This window comes from Amblyomma mixtum, chromosome 8 (assembly GCF_055824585.1).
Source record: "Amblyomma mixtum isolate Tamu chromosome 8, ASM5582458v1, whole genome shotgun sequence".
In the NCBI taxonomy this organism is placed as follows: Eukaryota; Metazoa; Arthropoda; class Arachnida; order Ixodida; family Ixodidae; genus Amblyomma; species Amblyomma mixtum.
The window spans coordinates 66,959,574-66,976,552 of NC_143019.1; the positions used below are offsets into that span (position 1 = coordinate 66,959,574).

The 16,979-nt window shown below is 45.2% G+C and overlaps 2 protein-coding genes across 2 annotated transcripts; one reads left to right on the forward strand and one right to left on the reverse strand.

Annotated features, from left to right (window-relative positions):
* Nucleotides 1-1,481: 1,481 nt before the first annotated feature.
* Polr3F (RNA polymerase III subunit F) lies at nt 1,482-15,217 on the forward strand. The gene is made up of 10 exons (XM_089558417.1): nt 1,482-1,699; nt 1,808-1,925; nt 2,011-2,078; nt 2,141-2,208; nt 2,280-2,392; nt 2,525-2,668; nt 2,729-2,836; nt 7,188-7,397; nt 12,764-12,869; nt 15,150-15,217. The coding sequence occupies exons 1-10, from the start codon at nt 1,641-1,643 to the stop codon at nt 15,155-15,157; spliced, it is 1,002 nt and encodes a 333-aa protein (XP_089414543.1). The 5' UTR covers nt 1,482-1,640; the 3' UTR covers nt 15,158-15,217.
* Nucleotides 15,218-16,904, reverse strand: LOC149332822 (protein dpy-30 homolog). Its single transcript, XM_089558418.1, has 4 exons — nt 16,880-16,904; nt 16,515-16,603; nt 16,242-16,390; nt 15,218-15,701 (listed from the first exon to the last, which is right to left on the reverse strand). The coding sequence occupies exons 1-4, from the start codon at nt 16,887-16,889 to the stop codon at nt 15,608-15,610; spliced, it is 342 nt and encodes a 113-aa protein (XP_089414544.1). The 5' UTR covers nt 16,890-16,904; the 3' UTR covers nt 15,218-15,607.
* Between the last annotated feature and the right edge of the window lie 75 nt (nt 16,905-16,979).

Sequence of the window (16,979 nt, forward strand, 5' to 3'; positions counted from 1 at the left end):
AGACTGGTACAACATATGGATAAATAAAATATATAGAACTCAGCGAGAAGTCACATTGATAGTGGCATAGAGTTTAGTGGCCTCTGTCAAAAGTTGCAAAAAAATGAGCATTTTTCACTACTAAAAGCGCAACTACAAATATCGTTCGTGTTTAATTTTGTTGTTAGTTGTTTTTATTACCATAAATTAAAATGAAACCTTTTCAAGCAGATTACGCACTGATCTCCATTAGGTGGCTGGATGCCGCATTCCCGCTTTCCGAGACGAGCGCGAGTGAAGCCACCGGAAGTTGGACCGCTTGTCCCGGAAGTCGGGTGTCTGCTGTGTATTTCAATGCAAAAAGTCGCGATTTTCGCCCTTTCGTTCCCAGTTTTTTGCGCTGTTCTCGAATAATGTCTGCTGTTATATGAAAGGAACAAGCAAGCTGAACGCGAGAAATGTGAGTATTGTGTGCAGAACCCTGTAATTTCTGCGAAAGCGAAGAAAATCGGCATGCAGGTCTCACCCTGCCTCGGCAAAGGGGTACGTGCATTAAGCACTATGTTCTTGCCTGGTTCCTGTCTTCCGAGCGTAAAGGAGAAGTTGTGGAATGACGATGAGGCTAGGTCATCTTAAAACCGAATTTTCGTGCAGGAAAGAAAAGGCACAGCGCGAGAGGAACGACTGACAAGAAAGACGAATGCTGTAGTGCGCGTGAGAAGCGCTGTTAGGAGTCAACTGCACCAAGCACCACGAATTAAAACCCATTCAGGCTTAACTTGCTCCAATACGAAATAGTACATGACATGCTCCGTTGAAAAAGCAGTGCCATACCTTTTGGAGGCGCTAATGTGAACCAACCGAACACCGTCGACACCTCACAAGATAAGTAGCCTAGCCCTCGCTAAATATAATTCGGTAAAATGGTCGCTGCGAAGTAACGAAGTAACTGCCTGGTGAATGTTTCAACCTATTCTTTCTTATATTTAACCCCCATTGATAGCATAACTTGCGCTTGAGAGTGGGAACAAGCATCACAGTAAAGAGCAGAGTTGGCGAAGCTAGGCAAACGGGACGACACCGAGCCGAGTAGACGAGGCTCCATACTTGCTGCGTGTAGCGACGTCCTGTCGTCTGCTAGTGTAGTCCCATTGAGATGCAATGGGCCCTTACTTTTGAAACGTCTTTCCCGAAGACTTCGCTGGTCTCCTCGCTCAGTTGATGGCGCAACAGGTAGGCATTGTCATGTAAAAAGACGAGAACGACGAAAAGACGAAATGCTAAGTAGGAAAACAAAACTGGAACTGAAAAACCGTGCTGAGGTCCGATTTCATGCACTGCCAAAGGCTGACTTCCGGGACAAGGCCACTTACTTCCGGTGGCTTCACTTTCGGGTGCCCGATGCGGCATCCAGCTCCCCTAGTGGAGATCAGTGAGATTACGAGGGACTCTTGCTTTCCTCCCGTTTGTGGGGTGGCTTCAGATATATTGACATGTCATCTCTCTTGCATGATACTTTAGCTAGCCATGGGCGCCGGCTGCTTGATAGAGTGCCGGCGTGGTGAGCCCGTCAGCTTTCGCTTCAGCTTTATGCGGACTTGAACTGTGCGTGGTGGCGTCTCCCAATCCGTTTATTTGCATCTACACCTTAAACTGCGAGAATGGCAGAAGCTGTCACGGTGAAAGTCGAGAAGCTCGATGCTGCCGAAATCGAGCAAAAGTAAGCACGCTACTATGTGTATGTTCTTGCTGCATTCCAAACAGTGACCGTGGGCGCGTTTTCTTGACGGGGAGACTCGGGACAAATGGTATTAACTTTTCGTTCCAGAATCATCGATCTGTGCTCCGCAAACCCGGCAGGCATCACGGACAAGCTAGTGCAAATGCACGTTCCCAACGGTGATCCCAGCGCTAGGGTCGCAGCTTTCAACAAGTTGCTTAGCCAGGTATTCCCTCTGTTTCGGTAGTACTTCCAACTCGTCCCCCCCCCTTTTTTTTTTCACAATGCAGTCTCCCCCTTTTTGTTTTTAGGGAAAGATCGAGATTCTCAAGCAAAAGAACCAGCTCCTCTACCGCCTGAAAGACAGCGATGCGGACAAGTCAGTCGAGACGCGTATGAGACGAGAGCACGTTGGTCAACCTTCTATTGCTTGTTTTACAGAAAGTGCAAGGGCTCTGACAGGGAAGAAAAAGTTGTGTACAAGATTGTCGAAGAAGCAGGGAACAAAGGTGCGATTAAATCGACCGTCGCAGTTCGTCTTGTGGTTCAAGTGCTGATATCGAGTTCCTTTGCTCAACAGGAATTTGGATCCGTGACATTCGGAACAAGAGCGGTCTCGTTTTGACGTCCCTCAACAAGATTTTGAAAAGTCTCGAAAGCAAGAAACTGATAAAAGCCGTCAAATCTGTATCGGTAAGCCGGTGAACTTCGTCTTTGGCGTCGTTACTCGTGCAACCATTTGACTTGTCTTGTAGAGATTTTGCTGCTGGTGACACGGTTCCGCCGTGTATTTCTCATCGTGTTCTTGTGAAATGCTCGTTACAGGCTTCCAAAAAGAAGGTTTACATGCTGTACAACCTCGAGCCTGATCGCTCTGTGTCAGGTGGCGCGTGGTACAGCGAACAGGAATTTGAGTCTGAGTTTGTGGAAGTGCTGAATCAGCAGTGCCACAGGTTCCTTCTGAAAAAGGTGATTATCATGCAGTAAGATATTTCTGTGGAAAGTGCTCTTAGATGGGCGCTATCTCAGCTTACAGTTGCCAAGGAAACATCGAGCGACCCTGTTTTGGAGAAGACTGCTTCTTTTGCCTCTTCAAAAGAGGTTTGGGAGTTCATCAAGAAGCTAGGGATCAGTAAGGTATGTGCCTGACTGTTCAAACTGACTATTTAACTAGTTTTGGTTTGCACGCGTGGCAGTTGTGGTCTGTTAGGATGGCAGTCTTGCTTCTATTTTACCTAGAGCACAGCACGACTGCTAGCATTGCAGCCTTGACACTTAAAATTCCTGCAGCTGGGAGTATTTTGATATGTTGCATTTAAGCACCGCCCCTCTGCTCCTAGTCACTGCATGTCTGCAAGAACTATTCAGATGGCTGGAGTGAGGAAGTAAGTGTACGGGAACACCTAAGAAACCTCCGGCTTACTGATGACAGTGACCTACTAAGTGGCAATGAATTGCAGCTTATGATTCGAGACATTCACCATCCCAACTACTAAATCAAGCATGTAATCTTACTTTACAGAAACACGCCAGACTAGCACGACTAAAATTATTGTTCCAATTAGTTCATAACACATTAAACATAGATACTTCGTTATATATATCTGTAGATGAATCCAGACCATCCCGGCATAAGCACCCATTAACCCTTAGAGAGTATGCATTCCGAACCGACTGTTTCAGATATTCATTTTTTCCGCTTGCCATAAAAGAATGGAATAGTTGAACCCCTCTATCACTACTAATACATCTTTGCAGAAATTTGTAACTCTGGTAGAAGAACAGTTGCGCGATAATTAAATAGATAATTAAATCATAATTATACAAGTACAGCAGACCACTCGTATCACTGCACAGTTGCGCGAAATTAAATAGATAATTAAATCATAATTATACAAGTACAGCAGACCACTCGTATCACTGCATATAACAGCATCTGTATGAACATATTACTTACAATGTATAAAATTGCACCCTTTTCTGTGAAAAATGCTCTTTCGTTATGTGTTTTATTTTTTGTTATCTGTGTTTTTTTCCCATACTCATGTAATTACTTGCAAATAACAGTGTTTTTAATGTATACCATTCCATTTGTATTCTATTTGTACATTACTATGTGCCCATCCTGTAAAAATCCCAATGGGATTGACAGTATCTGAAATAAATAAATAAATAATAAAGGCATGCACTAAGCTTAAAAATTAGTAGGAGGAAAACCGAAACTTTGGAACTCTGGCAAAAGCGTAAAAAGTATGAGTAGCGACAGAGTATCTATCTTGGTGAAGCACTAATGCTACATCAAAGTATTTGGAAAAGGAATTAGCAGGATAACAGATTGGAGTACATTTCACAAGGGTGGAAAGTTGGTCGAGTCGGTAACGATGACCCATGAATTTAGTGCAAACAGGACGAAGGGCAACAAAAGAGGCACACAACACAGGCGCTAACTTCCGAATGAAGGAAGTATAAGGTGACCAAGGCGAAACGGAACGCTAAGGGACAAGCAGGCTTATGCATCCCGGAAAACCAGTGACAGAACGGCGGGCAATGTTTTTTTGCCCAATTGGGCAAAATGCGAATGTTCGTGTGTGTTTTCCAGCCCCTGAAAAACTTAGTGTACAATGCAAAAAAACTTTGCCTGCCGATAAACACCCCCAAAAGCTGCAATGCACCATCAAGCATCAAACAAAATTTGTCAGATGTATTGAGGGCATCGTTTATAACATCCCACTTTCTTGTGGTAAGCATTATGTTGGTCAATCCGGGCGTTGCTTGAAGATAGGCTTTGTGAATGCAAAAACAACATGAAAGCCACTACTGGTAGTAATCTGGGTGTGCATTGTAAAGAGTGTGGTTGTGTTCCATTTTTTGATAAGTGCTCGATTGTGGCCAGACACCGTGATCAATTAACCTGTGAAATCATTGAAGTAGCGCAGATCAAAGCATTGGAAGATAAACGTGTTACAGAGCAGTCTATCTCCCTGTCCAAAAGAGAGCTGGCATTCTTAAGGAAGGTAAATCGCTGGCCTTGTTTGCCTGATCTGTCACTGGTTTTTCGGGATGTATACGCCTGCTTGTGCCTTAGCGTTCTGTTTCGCCTTGGTCACCTTAGACATCTATCATTCGGAAGTAAGTGCCTGGTTGTGTACCTCCTTCTTTGTCCTTCGTCCTGTTCGTGCTACCTTCATGGAGTATATATGCCCGGATTCTCCAGTTGTGAACAGCAGATTAGCAGTGTCATTTAGGAGTATACGTAACAGATGTTTATCTGTACTCTCTTGTCGGTTCAGAATTTGGGGGCTACTGAAAAGATTGATATGAGTAAAGAAAGCATGACAAGTTATATAAGGGATGATGATAGGAGCAACATTCAGTGTTATAAAAAAGAGTAGATTAGAGAAGCGATACTATTCATTTGCATTGAGAGGAGGAGACTTTGAAAGATGTTTTGCACTGAAAAGGTGGTCTGTTATTTGTAACAGGGTACCAAGAGAAAGAAAACCCAGTTGGTGGTGACAGATAGTGGGGTGAGGAGATGAGGCTAATTGTTGATATCGCGAGAGGCCTTTGCCCTGTGCTGCATGTAATTGGCGATGATGATGGCGATTCTATTACGCTACGAAATACCTTTGCATTTTGTGTGTTACTGTAGTCGTCACGGTCCATAACTGCATCCAAGAAGTTTGTGTGAGCATTTTTCTTTCTCAGGACCATTGTCACAACATCATTGTAGCCTAAATGAGCTTTCCATGCTTAGATACCTCTTCATATGAAAAAAATCGAAACGGGGGGGGGGGGGGGGGGGGGGCATTTACGCTCCACCTTAAAGGTATGAAGCAATAGCTTTAATGAATTTACGCCCATATGTGCAGAATTGGTCATTTTGACTTCACATTCATAGATCCCAGGCAGTCCTCATACCACTCCTGGTGCACCAGTTTTAACCGATGGCCCTACGATGGCAGGTGCTGCCATTGATGGGGCTTGTGCGTGCCAAGTTGCTCCTCCTGGGCAACTTCTCGTGACCAATCATTAATTTAACTGCCATGATGGTCAGTTTGCTCACAACGGGACCCTCAACGCTTTCGTGTTGTAAGCCAACCAAGCTCGTTTTGATGTACGAAGTGCACTTTGGCTTTTGAAGCTTTTTTACGTGTTCTGTAGTGGAGGTATTCTGGTTTCATGCACAAGTGCAGCAGCGTTTAACTTTTGTCAGGTAATGCGCGAGAATTGCTGAAGCATGCTCCGTAATATTATGGCCGGGACTGCACATCCTAGCATGCCCGCAATCTCCTTACCGTTGTCTGCTTAGATACCTGCTGAGATTTTTTTTCATGCTTTCTGAACCGGAATCTCTCCAGAGTAGTGGACACAAAGAAAGGCAGTGAGGTTACTCACCAGGATCATCTTAATGGGGGACGCAGCTTTGAAATAAAAAAAAGAAATGGCCAAAAAATTTGATTTTTAAAAAATTGTTGCTTCCGCTTGTATGCCTCGCTTTTTACGCTGTCTCGAAGTTTATTGTTGAAATCGACCGGGTAGCGCTCTAAATATAATGCTTTGTGAGCCATGATGCCTCTGCATTGCAGGGAAGCACTTGAACAGTGTCTGTTTTTCTGCATTATGGTTTTCTACCCAAATAGTCACCTTGGAGAACAGATTTCTTCACGACTGTTTTATCTGTTTTGACTCCGTTTGTTTTGTTGCACTCCTGGGAACGTAATGCAGGTCAGGTGCCGACAAGAATACGGCACCTGGCGGCAGTGGGTCTTCCGCCGAACATTAGTGCTTCATACACCGTTTGGACACAAGGACCTCGTCATCATTCACTACTTGATTTCATTAGATCAGCGAACCTTTTCTCTTTTATTTAGGCATTCTCGTCATCTATCATTAAATACCATCTTATGCCCTGAGGCAGTCTACATCGTTTAAAAAAAATCATTCTTTGTTTTTCAAATTTGTGAATTTGAAATTTCTTGTACGGAATTTTTTTCTTCAGTCCAGATGTGTCAGTGGACACTGCATTACAAAAATTTTAAGACTAAAATTTGTGCTTTGAGAAATAAAAGTTCTAAGAATGTGTTCACCTGTAGCCTGCCAGTAGGATTGAAATGAATGTTGAACCAGCCTCGTTCCACATTTTTTTAAAACTCTGCAGCCTTTTCACAAGATTCAGTGGGAAAATATTTCTTAAAAAACAATTTGTGAGAGTAGTCGTAAAATTATTTCAAATGTGCTCAAGAAGTGTCATGTAAATACATCAACAAGCAAAAGAATTTTTGTTGAAGTTGCATATCCCCTTAATTACTGTGTTGCTGACGTACACCAACACAAATTGAAGCCAACAATGTGAGGCACAATGTTGTCTTCAGTTTGTGTTCACTTTTCTCAGTGTCAGCGAAGTGATAATTATCGTAAATCGCTACCAACTGGGCTGCATTCTTCTGCTGTTCCTCAGAAGGTGCTTTCGCTGGTGCTTTTACAGGTCCAGCTGTCTCTTGAAGACATTGAGACTATCCTGAATACACTGATCTACGATGGAAAAGCAGAAAAGACAGTTGTCTGTGGTTCTGGTGGTCTGGGTGGCTCTTCAAAAAGCTCGTCTTCCAGTGAAGAGTTTCTGAATCTCTACCGTGCAATTGAGCCACTGGTCGAAAGCGCTGGGCTGATGCGGATACCATGTGGGACGTGTCCGGTGAGGAACTTTTTTGTTTTACCTCCCACTTGGTGGTTTTTGTCATTAAAGGTTTGGTTTGGTTTGGTGTATGGGGTTTAACGTCCCAAAGCGACTAAGGCTATGAGAGACGCCGTAGTGGAGGGCTCGGGAAGGTGCAGTGAAGAGGAATCTGAACTCGTCTTTTTGCCGCGGGAACTCAATCTACACGTTCCGAGCGTTCTTAGAAACTTCAATTTATAGCCCTGTGTGGCCGATTACCCTAATTAAACCGAATTAACGTCCAGCTCCCGCCTTTTTTTTTTTTTTAATTCTCCCCGTACGGTGGGCGGAGTCGACCAATGCGTGGAGTGCCTTTCACCCAGTCCCGTGGCGGCTTGCCGCTCTGCCATCGGCGGTGTATTACGTAGTAATCCATAGTCCGCGCATATTTTTATTTCTGCGGGCTTATTTTGCGGCTATATTATCTGCGAATGAAACTATTTATTCACGGAAACATAAAAAACAAAATAAAGCGAAAGCAAAGCCTCCATGGAGCTGGCTGAAAGGCACTCCACGCGTTGGTTGACTCCGCCAACTGTACGGGGAGAACTAAAAAAATAAAGGCGGGAGCCGGACGTTAATCCGATTTAATTAGGGAAATCGGCCACATAGGGCAATAAGTCGAAGTTTCTAAGAATGCTTGGAACGTGTAGATCGAGTTCCCGCGGCAAAAAGACGAGTTCAGATTCCTCTTCAGTGCACCTTTAAAGAAAATAACTTTCAGTATTGCCTGTATGTTAATTGTTAACGTTGTCATGGTTGCACTCAATGTTCTTGCTGAAATTTAACAAGAACAGCCAGGTATTGCGTTCATTGCCCTGCAGCGAGCTGCTGCTGCAGGTGTGCTGGTGTCTGTGCGCTGTCGTAGGAGAAGCCACTTGACCCCGGCTGCATTCAGCTCTTGAATGACGTACTGTCTTTGTCAAAAGTAACCAGGCTGCATGGTTTGCTTCTAGCTTGTATATAGTGGAGCGCTTGTGACTTTCCTAAATGCCAAAAGTTGTTTAAAGGTAGGAATACCCCCAGTCCTTACCTTTAACGACCATTTCAGCTTCAGGGAAGCTGTAAGGGCTCCACTGTACAAGCTAGAAGCAAACCATGCAGCCTGGTTACTTTTGACAAAGACTGTACATCATGGATCAGAGAGGTCTACTGTGTTGACTATCCATTGTCTGCTCAATCCCAACATGTTGCTTTTGTCGCTCTTGGTAATGTGTGGTTTGGTGTTAAATCTTGGTTCCCTTGAGAATGGACAGTAGGAGTAGCTTGTAGGCATTGATATTTGAGCAAAGCAAAGGTAAAATAATGAAGACTTAAAAGACGAGTTGAGTGCTGTGCAGAACTTGCCACCTTATTCTTCTCTTGTCACTTGCTGGCCGCCGTACTCCAAGCCTTTATCTGCTGACGACGAAATTATCTTTGTCTCTTGACAGAGCGATGCGCAGGAGAAGGAAGACTGGCATGCTTGATTTGCGAGGTACCAAAGTAATTACAGCATACTACAGTTGGCAGAAAACTACTCTGCAGATTGCTTCGAGCCTGTTGTTGCCATGAGGCAGATTTCTGGGTCACTCCTGGAAGGTGGTGATTAGGAAGGGGGGGGATCCAATTTGCGCTGTATATTTCTTGGACATTCTCTGTCAGAAAAACATGTCGAGAAGACATTCTCTGTCAGTTTTTCACGCTTTTCCGAAAGAATATTTAACGCTGTGGGGGCAAACCCCTTCCCCTTTTTTTTTTGGCCCCTGCTTCATGTAATGTGACCCAAGCTTAAGCATCAGGTTTATGTGCGAGGGGGATGTGGAAGGGAGAACATGACAAGATAATATGTGACAGAAGTTCAGTTAAAATGCAGTCAGTCAGTCAGTGGACCAGCGAGTTACCTGACGTACGAGTTGTGTGATTTTGCTGTGTGATGATGTCATTTTCAAGCGGATGATAATCTTGGAAATCTTGGGAGGGGTTCTAGGCATAACAGCTAATGCTGTAAAAAAAAAAAAAATATGCTGTGCTCGCGGCGGCTACACTTTGTTACCCATGTCTGTTGTAGAAACCTAGGAGATAACGGCATTCTCATTGCTGCTTAAGCAAGAACTTTGCTGATCAGTGACGCCAAAAATGTCTGGTTATTGCATTCACTCCCATGTAATGCATACCGTTTACCAATATCCCTCAAGAGAAAAGTATACAACAGCTGTATCTTACCAGTACTCACCTATGGGACAGAATTGTGGAGACTAACAAAGAGGGTTCAGCTTAAGTTAAGGACAACGCAGCGAGCTATGGAAAGGAAAAGGATAGGTGCAACGTTAAGAGATCGGAAGCGGGCAGAGCGGGTGAGGGAACAAACGCGGGTTAATGACATCCTAGTTGAAATCAAGAGGAAGAAATGGGCTTGGGCAGGGCATGCAATGCGAAGGCAAGATAACCGCTGGTCCTTAAGGGCAACGGAGTGGATTCCAAGAGAAGGCAAACGTAGCAGGGGACGGCAGAAAGTTAGGTGGGCGGATGAGATTATAGAGTTTGCGGGGATACAGTGGCCGCAACTGCAAAGGACAGGGTTAATTGGAGAGACATGGGAGAGGCCTTTGCCCTGCAGTGGGTGTAGTCAGGCTGATGATGATGATGATGATAAATGCATACCACTTTCCTGCGAAAGAAGACCCCAGGCAGCATGCGTAATGAGGCTGATACTGAATCAGAACTGCTTGAATGCCACTTTTAATTTTCCCACCGAGAAGGGGAGGGTGTCTGCTGAAATTTGGGTAATGCAGTATGCAGTGCTGACTTGAACATGTGTTGCCAGCAGCATGCATGAATGTCCAGCTGTCGATACTTGTTTAATAATATGGGCAAACTTGTTAACTAGGCTTGGCAGAAAATTTTGAAGCTGCAATGTATAAATGGAAGGTTAGGCTGAGGTAACACACTGAGAGAAACGAAGATCAAACTGGTATTATTTTTCACTGCCCGTTCTATGCAAGCCTAGATGACGCACACACTAGGAAGCACAATGGTATGGGTGCAGGGTAGAGCTGAAGCTGCTTAATCTACATTCTTAATATGGTGTGCTCCATGATGAACAGCTGGACGCTTGCAGCGTGTGTCATTACACTCCCGTGGCCTCCCAGCTAATATAGTGATAAAAAGTGCACAAAGTAAATACCATATTTACACGATTCTAATGCACCCTCTCAATGGCAGTTTACCAATATTCCTCAAGAAAAAAATCGAGAAGTTTGCGTGGATACGGTGGCCGCAGGTGGCACAGGGCAGAGTCAAAGGGGCTCTCAATAAAGTTGCGGTGAGCATAGGATGTTATAGGACTCCGCATCACAAATGTCCTCCAGCAAGAATTTTTTTAATGCGTTTTGTGGAAGCTGAGTTATCTGGAGTTAAAATTTGAACTTCCGCATCTCCTCTTGTCACTTTTGCACTCTGAAATGTCGGCACTCCTCCGCCGGCTGCCGGTGCCTGAAGACTAACTGAAGATTGACTTTGGCTGATTTGGACCAGAATCTATGTCTAACCTCAACTGACTGTGCCCGACATGATGGCGACCTCCAAATTTGGTCTGGGGCGTGGCCAAAATGCTATCGCTCTACCTTCGGGTGCAACTGTGGTTAAACCCTACTAAGCTTTTTGTTAGGTGGCGAGTAAGTTCTGTGGGGGACAGTGACGTTGGAATATCGCGTGTTGCGCAAATAAACGCACGCGGTAGAATGCTTCTCCCAGCTAAACGGGCGCATTGTTCAAGCTGAAATTTCGCACAGAAGTGGCACTTTGTCGACAGAATTGTTTCATCCTATATTTGTTTGGGTTACTTGCCTGAATCGATCAAAAAAAGTCGCATATTCGCATCGTCTGCGGCGACAGCGAAGGAAATCATGCCGTTCTGTCAGTGATTGCACCGGTGGCGCCGTCTCGTTTGTTAGCCGTGAAGATTCAGCAAAGGGGAGAGGTTTGGGAGGTTTGAAGACGCTCTTTCAACTGTTTTTTGTAATGGTCACAGAAAACTTAGTTTGGCCAAGCTAAGTTTTTTGTGACCATTAAAAAACCAGTTGAAAGAGCGTCTTCAAACCTCCCGAACTTTCCTCCTCTGCTGAATCTTCATGACCAACAAACAAGATGGCGGTGCGATCATTGATAGAGCGGCTTAATTTCTTTCGTCGTCGCCACAGACGATGTGAATATCCGACTTATTCTGTTTGAGTCAGGTAAGCACCCCAAGCAAATGTGGTATAAAACAATTCTGCCGACCAAATGCCATTTCTGTGCGAAATTTGAGCTCAAACAATGCGCCCATTTAGCTGAGAGAAGCATTTTACGGCCTGCGTTTATTTCCACAACACGCATTATGTGCGAATAAAGCTGGCACGAAGCGCAGGAAAGCGAAACCGAAAGCAAGTGGTCGGATCGTTCCCCGAGGCAGGGAGTGTTCGTTTTCCGAAACGCCTTTTGTTGCGTGCATGTTTGAGGTATGCTGGCAACTCTGTGGTATGCAGTTCAATTGAGTAGAGCTATTTTGGACGATCGCGTGCCCGTTACACCTGGATGTCACCTCCCTTCGTGAAGCTGCTAGAATTAACCTATGCGAGACGCACGGCATCCAAGTTAGCGAGCGCCCAACGCCATGAAATTAGATGGGCGCCAATTGTTCGAATTATGCAGATTTCCGAATTAACAAGCTTTTACTGTACCGACGTGCAAGTACCAAGCCACCATTTTGCAATGCCAATGACAATAGGGTGCTGCTGGCATAGTTTCATTTTCGTACTCGATTCTAACGCGCATGTCACTAGTAGACGAGTTTTTCCGGGAAAAAAGGTGCGCGTTAGAATTGATTGGATTGGAAAACATTTATTCCGACAAAAATGCAGATGCAGGCGGTCCGCGCTAGATGGCCACCAAACCATGGCTGGCAGCGACCTGAGCGGCCCACTGTGTGGCCATGGCCAAGGCTTGAATGCCTGGGTCCGAGCTGACCAGCACAGCCTCCCATCGCTCAACAGAAGGAATTCGTACTAGATCCTCCGGTGGAGGTTCTTCTTTACATTGCCATAGTATGTGCTCATACGTGGCTGTTTCGCCACAGAACCTGCACTCGGGGATATAGTCATCCGGGCACATTTCTGATGATAGGGGGTAAGAAAGGACCTCCTTTGGAGTCTCCTCCAGGTAGTCTCTTGTGCCTTATCAAACATTTATCAGGTGGTGGAAATTTGTGTCTTTCCAATTTGTAATGAGTTGTAATATCATGAAAAGATACCAGCGTTAGAATTGAGTAAATGCAGTGTATGAACAAAAAGCAAGCATGTCGACAAACTGTGGGCACTATCTTGCAGGTGAAGCAAAATTGCTACGAGGGTGGCTCTGTGTCCCCGTCTACATGCCAGTATTTTAAGAAATGGCTGTCCGAAGATTTCGACGAGAACGCATCGTTCGAAGACGGTAGGTGGCATGCCTGGAGGGGAAGTATTGTGATTACGACCACTGAAGGATGTCTTTTGTTAGGACTTACCTTCCATAGAAATTCCTCCCTCCTTTTGTCTTTTTCCGAAGCAGTAGAAGGCAACACAAATTTTTAATCAGCAGCTGTCAAGCCAGTAACCATATTTCTATACATGATTTCAACTGCTTAGGAGGGTAGATGTGTAGGCCAGTTGGTGAGACATGAAGGAGCTAGACACTGCAGCGGACACGGAAAGAAGACGACACAGGGCGGTGTGTCGTCTTCTTTCCGTGTTCGCTGCGGTGTCTAGCTCCTTCATTTCAACTGCTGTTGCACACACAATTTTGCTGTGCCGTCCATTATAACCGGTCCCTGCTTGAATTTTGAGTGGTCTAATGATGAATAGAGCAGGTGGTCAGGCAGGTTTGCAGATCTCTGATCATTTATTATGACATAGTGTGATACCATATCGAATGAGTTATCAGAAGCATGCAGACCCAACTCAGAAGGTGCTGGCTCTTTTGTGTGTCATTGTACTGGTGTTTTTTGTGCTGCCCTCAAGGGCCCAATTGCCCACACACCATGCACTGTTTGCTTAATTGCTTAGCGAGGGCCTCGGTTCTGGCAGCCTTGACGCCATAGGAAGCATAAGAGGGTTCTCACACAGCTTCCACCCTCTCCGTTCGATGACGTTCTACGTCACACCTGCAGTAACTCAGGACGTTCCACGTCCGCCGCTTATGAACGTGGGTGGCACTGATGAACACTCTCAAGGTTAGGTTACTTGTAAACATAAATACCCCCGAAAGCAGAAGATTTGACAGCCGTCACCGTAGCTCAGAGGTAGAGCACCGGACGCGTAATTCGGAGGTCGTGGGTTCGGATCCCACCGGCGGCATGTGGTTGTTTTTTCTTCTGCTTTTCTAATCAATTAGCTTTAAGCGATAACATATTCAGTAATATTCTAAATTGATCAGCACCAGAAAATAAATAAATTAATTTTAAAAAAATCCCCTGTGTCCCTTGGTTTCTGTGGCTGTTGGCTTCTGTGATATTAACATTGTGAAGTTATTTTCGGTGTCTCTTCGCGTGTGCAGAACGAGCTAAAATTCAGAGTATATGGCAAAAGATCGATCCTCACTACCCACTGTTGAACGGAACTATAATGTCTACACTCCTTCTCAGTGGTTTCTTACAGCACTACCAAAGCTGAGACGAGTGCAGAGGCCATGTTGACACTGCGAAATGTAGTGCCAGTAGAAAATGGCCATATGAGGTAGCGTGCTTTGAAGTGCACATGCTTCAAACGTTATTTCAAATCGAGCCTTAGTGTACGCAATCTTTCTTTTTTTTTTAAGTTTAGGTATGCGCAACTCTTGTCTACTCTAAAATAGCTTTCCCAACATGGTGGCGCACTTCCCCTCGCTTCGGTGTGAATTAGTTGTAACTGGGTTTTTAGTTTTCAGTATGTTCATTGGTCATAAATTGGGTATCAGGCTTTTGTTTTGTCATCGCTTACTGCAAACTCTGTAAGCGATAAATCTGCTTCATTTTTTATTTCTAGTGACGATTCTGCCGCTCCTGGGACTAAAGAAGAATGTCGGCTTTTTGGCAAAAATGTTTCCGTTCTAAAAAACCACCTAGTTTTTAAACTTATTTTAAAGAGCACTGCAGTAATCGCGACAATTGCGTGTTACAAACAGCGTAAAGTCCCACTAATTTCTTGCATACGCTTTGCTTAGACTACCTACTGTCCCTTCAGTACTTGGGCAGCATCTGTTTATACTCTTTTCCAACCAGATCTGCATATGCGGAGACTCAAGAGGAGCACGCTTAATGAACTCTCCTGATTGGCTGAGATGATCTCTAGATTCCATAGTGCTGCAAGGAATTTGTGAGACTGAGTATAGTTTAAATGCCCAGATAAACCTTTCAAGCATAACATACAGCAACTTTGGACTAATTGCCAAAATATTAATATGCACTCCTGAGTTGTGACAGTGATTGTTATATGCTCAAAAGCCATATAGCTTCAAAAAATTTATGAAGCACCTTAGCATTTTACATTATGTAGTTTCAAGTTTACAGGCCGCTTCCAGACAGTTCCAACACAATGCCTAAAGGGCCAAGTCCAATTGCTCAACTGGGATCGTTACCAAAACTTTTGAAATGCATTAGACACACAGTTAGTGGGTCACCTTTGAAAAGTGCTAGAAGCTGAATGCGAATACCATCTGTAAAAGCTGTTTTGCAAGTGACTACTGTTTTTTCTTTTTCAGTTTTCTGACGTCGAGGAGCAGCAGCACCTTGTACAGCTAGTAAAATAAAATTTCAAATGCAGACAGTGCACGTGTTTCTAACTTGTTTTATTGACAACATGTCACTTTTTCTTGCTGTTCCCTTTCTGCAAGGCTTTTGGACTAACTCTTCAAGGTGAGCGAGAACATCAACAGGATGTGCGAAACGAGACTGACATGCGGTTGGCAAGAAAACCATAACTCGCTCACACATGCTCACTGCATGGCCACAAAAGCACCAGGTCTCAAAGGGATTTCCAAAAGCACTTGACCGCATGACTGATAATGGCCAGTGCAACTCGCCAGCCAACGCAACGAGCGGTGCAGGCAAAACGCAGGAACAACTGCGGAGACACGGTGAAGCAGATGTGGTGTTCGCACACATGTAAATAACGACTTAAAAAAAATATACAAGTCTATCTCTCTCTCTCTCTCTCCCCTCAGTTCTGTCCGTTGACGGAATGACTTCCGTGCTCGAACTGCGTCTTGTTTCGCATCAGGTAGTTGGCCAAGTACTCGATCGGGTTCGGAGGTCTGCAACGATGAGACGGTAATGACCCACACAGCGAACTTGGTAAAACAGCGTACCACTGTCGGCGCGCTTAACACGAACGCTCGAGCGCATGCCTTCCACTGACTTTAGCGGCGCTGGGGGTCGGCCTCTGATCCTCAGACACTATTAGGGAGGAAACAGGACACGAGCTGTCTCCAACAGCTGCAAACACACTGGCCAGCATGGTCTCGGACTCAGTGCCAAGCGCTGATGGGCTGTAACATCGCTCAATCGAGCGTTCTAAGCCGCCGCGGTGGATCAGTGGTTATGGTGCTTGGCTGCTGACCCGAAAGACGCGGGTTCGATCCCGGCCGCGGCGGTTGAATTTCTTTGGAGGAGAAATTCTAGAGGCCCGTGTACTGTGCGATGTCAGTGCACGTTAAAGAACCACAGGTGGTCGAAATTTCCAGACCCCTCCACTACGGCGTCTCTCATTGCCTCAGTCGCTTTGGAACGTTAAACCCCAAACACGAAACGAAACCTCGAGCGTTCGTGTTAAGCGTGCTGACGACTGTACTCACCGTTCCTTGGCAAGCGTTGATAATGCCTGCAGAAGAATCGGCACGACAGTCTGGTCTAAGTACTGCCTCGTTGGTAGGGAATGAAAGTCGGCGTCCATTTTAGATTTCTTTGGTAAGCTGGCGCCGATGTTCTCCTTGTCGGCGCTCGCCTGCATTCCGAGAAATAAAGCAAAACGCGTGTACTACACCGCAGTCGACACCGCTGCGTTCGCCAGTAGCAATCCATTAGCGTAAGACTACCGCTAACTGCAATGGCGAGCAGGGCAATTTCACCTGAGTGTTTTCCGACGCGCCGGTAGCCACCGTGTCGGCAGCAGCCCGGACCTCGTCGGTCACTTCTGTCTTGGCCGCGCTGTTCTGATCTGCAAGAAAGAAATGGGACATCTCATTACACTACTGCGCCGACGGCATCGCAAAACAATTTTTTTTTCTTCTCACGAGCATGCCCGAACCAGTAACACCAACAATAAGCCCGTCTTTAACTCTGCCATTTATAAGTCGCTCAACGATTCAAAGTGCGGCACAACGCGTACACGCCAGGTCGTTTGCGTCCCCGGCTGTAAGCTCCCACAGGATAGCAAGCAAATCGAACGGAAATGGGTTGTATTAAAAGACGCGAGCCGAAACAGCCATCCTACCTTCCGCCATGATCCACTATGAAGCGGAAAAAGCGTCACGAAACCGGAAACCTCCGCTTAGATTTGGCTTGGTTTGGATTTCTTAGGGGGCCTCTTGATT